This window comes from Caenorhabditis briggsae (genome assembly GCF_000004555.2).
Source record: "Caenorhabditis briggsae complete genome, chrX, whole genome shotgun sequence".
NCBI lineage: Eukaryota > Metazoa > Nematoda > Chromadorea > Rhabditida > Rhabditidae > Caenorhabditis > Caenorhabditis briggsae.
In genome coordinates this window covers 10,607,629-10,612,347 of record NC_013491.2, presented here as the reverse complement: position 1 = coordinate 10,612,347, position 4,719 = coordinate 10,607,629, and the positions used below count along the sequence as shown (strand labels likewise).

The 4,719-nt window shown below is 39.3% G+C and overlaps 1 protein-coding gene across 1 annotated transcript in view; it reads right to left on the bottom strand.

Annotated features, from left to right (window-relative positions):
- Positions 1 to 427: 427 nt before the first annotated feature.
- Positions 428 to 4,719, bottom strand: part of CBG14646 — a gene marked incomplete at both ends in the record, with an annotated part of 9,710 nt that continues 5,418 nt past the window's right edge. Inside the window, 14 exons of the mRNA XM_045239710.1 lie at positions 428 to 705; positions 1,831 to 2,008; positions 2,361 to 2,430; positions 2,502 to 2,632; positions 2,679 to 2,772; positions 2,826 to 2,930; positions 2,979 to 3,111; positions 3,249 to 3,348; positions 3,535 to 3,697; positions 3,745 to 3,804; positions 3,854 to 3,946; positions 3,994 to 4,181; positions 4,233 to 4,483; positions 4,535 to 4,719. The exon at positions 4,535 to 4,719 is cut by the window's right edge and continues 989 nt beyond it. Of these exons, the coding sequence (XP_045095474.1) occupies positions 428 to 705; positions 1,831 to 2,008; positions 2,361 to 2,430; positions 2,502 to 2,632; positions 2,679 to 2,772; positions 2,826 to 2,930; positions 2,979 to 3,111; positions 3,249 to 3,348; positions 3,535 to 3,697; positions 3,745 to 3,804; positions 3,854 to 3,946; positions 3,994 to 4,181; positions 4,233 to 4,483; positions 4,535 to 4,719 (2,029 nt within the window). The remainder of the gene's footprint in view (positions 706 to 1,830; positions 2,009 to 2,360; positions 2,431 to 2,501; positions 2,633 to 2,678; positions 2,773 to 2,825; positions 2,931 to 2,978; positions 3,112 to 3,248; positions 3,349 to 3,534; positions 3,698 to 3,744; positions 3,805 to 3,853; positions 3,947 to 3,993; positions 4,182 to 4,232; positions 4,484 to 4,534) is intronic.

Genomic DNA, 4,719 nt, shown 5'->3' with positions numbered 1-4,719 from the left:
GCATGTAATCACTGTAAAAATTCTTGTCAGACTTTCAGAAAATCATTTTCCAACACCGGGAAACGGTTTTCCACTTTCTTGCATATGGCCTCAGATTCGGGTAACGCGATTTTCCAACCAGATTCGAGTAAAATTCAAACCAAATTCGGAATTTGTTTCATTTTCCGACCAGATCTGGTGATTTTCTGACCAGATCCGACCGAGAAAGCTAATTTTCCAACCTTATTCGGACAATTTTCTAACCAGATCTAGCCATTTATGCCCCGGAATTTTCCTGAATCTGGTTAGAAACCGATTACCAGAGAATACACCCAGCGATAATAAAGCCACCAGACACTCAACAACCGAATAGAAATGCTCCCACCGTGAGCTTGAATCGACAAGGTAAAACAACAGTTGATTCGTCTGAAGTCAATATGTATAATTGTTATGCACAATTAAAAATTGATTTATCCTCGTCATCTTCCCCTGACTCGTCCTCCATTCCGAAGTCGTCACATCCAATGTCGGCACGCGACATTCCTGGCTGATGCTCGAAAAGAATTCGGAACACGTCATGAGCAACAGCTCCACCGGGACTCAAAGTGAGCCGGCTCACACTGATGCTCACGACGTGTTTCACGAGATTCCATCGCAGTTCAGGTCTTATGACGTCTCTGGGAGCGATGTTGACTTCGATGATGGCGAGGACGATCCAATGGCTGACTGAAAAAAAAGAACATTTTCTTTGAACCGATTTATCAAAGCATACCTGTGACATCCTTCTACTTCCGTTTTTGAATAAAGTATCTGAATGTAATTATGAACCCTCCAAAACGCCCGGAAACAACAATTCTTACTAAAATATCAGAAGAAGAGAAGCGATTATGAAGAACAATTATAAACACAAAATTCAAACATGGGATGATTTGAAAACGGTTTTTTTTCCGTTTAAGAAAACTTTAAAGGTGGGGGGACAGGAGATTTTACGGGGGATTTTTGGGGCCAGAGTATGCATTCTACCGTGACGGTGTACAACGCTTAATGTCACTCTGCGTACAGCTGTCGTCCTCGCCTTTATGTATGCAATCGGGCGACCGCTTTCTCTTTGCCCGTGTAGCTCAGTCGGTAGCGGCGCCGCACCCTCAATCATCGCCCCACACGTTCAACTCCTCGAGGGGCATATTTGAACGAAATTTCGAGAACATTATTTTTTTTCATGTCCCCCCACCTTTAAAACTTCAAATTCTGCTTTGAAACCATTTTATTACATAAAATGTGTAGAAAAAAGCAGTAAAATTATCGGTGTGCGGCAGGTTGCAAATTCGACAGCGCGCATATTGCGTTTTCGCCCCGCCCCCTCGTAAATCGACACAAGCGGCGTCTCCGAGATTTTCAGGTCCCAGTTTTTTTAATCCGACAATATATCTAATCCGTTCGGGCCTCGCAAAACACAACCGTTACAGAAATACGATTCGCATTTCGAGATGTTGGCGAGCTCTTTGGAATGCAACGAGGTTCGCCTCACTGATAAAACTCGATATACGTTCGTTCCAAAAGATTCAATAGATGCCAATTATACAAACCACTTCGAAAGAAAACTTTTGGATTTGTATGTCCATAACAAAAAAGAGTATCAGAAGGAACTGATGAAAATGTCAAAAGAGTCAACAGGGTTTCTCGAAGTTCTGATTAGGAACAAACAAAAATAGGATCCTGGCCAAAAGTCTGCGACATCACAAGTCAGTGGCATGGACCCTTAGGAACAGCGTGGCTTTGCCTTTTGGGACCGTCGTGAGTTATCCAGATGACTTCCATTATGTTCACAGTTTTTACAGACCAAGTCTTAACCTTGATTGGTTGAACGGATACTTCGACCATGTACTAGAGATCGAAAATGCCACCTTATCTTCAGAAGAGGATTCAAAGGAAAATGAATAAAACCATTTGATACAATTGAATTAAAGTTTTCCGCTTCATACAAAGCCAGATTTTTCAAATTAAATTTTAGGTCAAGATACTCTGTATTCTGAAAATGGAGTTGGCGGAGGGCTTCCAAAATTGGACAGGTTATCGCTGATGATACGTTCTCAAGCATTTTTGGCAAGTATCAACTTTTCTCGAAATTTCAGAACAATTGGAAATGTCAGGGAGCGCTTTCTTAATTAGTTATTCTCTTGTCGTGAAAGAGAAGCGGTATTTTCTTTGTCGTTAATATTGGTTTTTGATTTCCTTTTCATTTAAATAAGTATAAATCGAGAAAAAAGTTGGAATGGCAATTCTTGTAGGATTCGTCTCTTAACTGAAAGATTAACACCTTCAAAATAAACAAATGTTTTCCTTTATTCGTACAAACACACAAACATGCATTAGTAATCAACTTGGTTCCTATTTTCGGTGTTGATGGCAGAAAGTAATGGAGGAACAGCTGTGGGATCAACACCTGCGGTTCTGAAAAAAGGCTTGTGAAGAATTGTTTGTGTATAAAATTTTAAAATCTCGAGTCTTAAATTTGTACTTACTGGCAAATTTTGTCATAGAGAATGTCAATAACGTCCTTTTGAATGTCTGTCGCTGTTGCAGCATTCGGCAGCAAATAATAGTCAGCTCCTTTTGGTTGAGAAGCTAATATTTGATAGTACAAATCGTTATCCTGAACGTCCAATTAGTTTTTTATTGTAAATGAGTCTTAATCAAACCTTGTCTGTTACATCGTAGAATGGAACCACAAAGTGATAAGCATTATCAGTGCCCAACTTCAGGTAATTGAGATAGTTAGTAGTGACTTGTCCTCTGAAAAAAAGTAATCAGAATACAAATTCTATCAACGGATGTTTTTCACTTACGAAGATCTCGGTAACCAAACAACGACTTTAATCGTTTTTGTATCAGCATATCGATTGCAAACACAAGAAGAACTGTTGATTTGCTTACCGATTGTTTGAACAAGTCTGCATTTTTAAGAACTGAAGTATAAGATTTGTAAGTTTGAGACTCACTTATCACTATATGTGGGTTTGGAATTCGCTCCGGTAATGGGGAAGGATTGCATTGCTGCGTATTGCGATGGACAGAACTTTGAGCTTTGCACATATGTGTCGTAGTATGGAAAAGCAGTCATAGCGGTTCTTCCTTCAAAATAGTATAGTTATTTGAAAAGTTCGATAAATTTCATTTTCAATTTTGACCCGTTCAGTTATTTCTCAAAATACGAGTTTCAAATTTGTATAACATCCAGAACTTTCAGTAGCTATAAAAATAAAACTCACCGTTATAAAACTTTGGCAATGGATCTTCGCTGGCACACCGAGCTTCATCATTTTCAATGAAATTGAATCCCACTTTGAATTTACTCAGGAACGAGCTCAACTGAAAAATAACAAAATAGAGAAATCATTAAAAAAATTATCTTACAGCAGTTTCAATATCAGCGGAACTTGGCAACGAACGATCGATAGCTACTCTCACGTTACTTTGCAACGAGTAAACACAGCTAGCAGTTGGTGCTACAAAATGACAATTCTAATGATTAAATCTGTTTTATCATTTTCTTACGCTTATCCGGAAGAACCACATGAGCATTGGCGATGTTTCATTCTTCATTGCAACCAATCCTCCGTAATAATCTCTAGTGCTAGTAACGTTTGGACTGAAACGTGTCAGGTTGCCCGGAACTGCTGGATCTGCATCTTTCGCAAATGGTGAGTAAACGATGGATCTGAAAAAAACACGATATTAGAGTTTCATGAAATTCGGATAGTTTACGCTTTTTGGAAATCTTCCAGCCCAGCAAATGCAGTAATCACATCGTCATCATCTTTTAGTCTGAATAAGAAAATGTTCCATAATTTCACATCTTTCTGCATAGACAAACCCGATTTGAGTAAGATAGAAAATATTGAGACTGACTGGTGATTGGATTTTAGTTTTCGTGTCGGCATAGGATTGTTGAATCTTAGTAAGAGCTCTGAAAAATTAACGGCTGCTTTTTTGCAGCACTATAATTCAACTTACAGAGAAACATTCGATCCTCCAGTCTCGGTACTTCTATAAGAGAAGAAAATATCATTCTTGGCCAAAATTGATGTTTCATTCGGATATTGCTGGAATGTAATAGACATTTCATTCGCCACATTCAAATTTCCAATGATCATGACGTAATGTGTGTACTTGAACAGTTTGTAGTATTGAGCCATGGACATCTGAGATGAAAAATTGAAAAGTGTCAAGAATTTTAGTAAGATTTAACTCACAAATGTTTGATTGAATGCATAGTCATCGTTTCCAAGCATATCAATGATAAATGCAACAGCACGGACTTCTTGTTGAGCAGGTGTACTTGTTGTAGACAGAACTGAAGACGTCGTGGTCTGTGATGGGCTGGAGGAAGATGCCGAATTTGTTGTCTGTGATGGGCTGGAGGAGGATGCAGGCTGTGTGGAGCTAGATGTAGAAGCTGCAGAGGTACTAGGACCGGCTGTCGTTGTAGATGTTAACCCAAAGCCTGGAAAATTTAAATGTCTTGTAATTTGTTTTCCCAGCCCGATAAAACTACTTTGTTCACATCTCAATCCATAAAAATCAACCGGGCATCGACAAATCGACATATCTCTAACTCCATTTGCACAAACGGGCTCTGTGCAATCTATTCCTCCCCAATTTGAATCACAATCACAATCCTTGTTCGGTGAGCTTGCTCGGTGAGGTCCCTGGCAGACTGTGCTCCCATCCTGATATTCT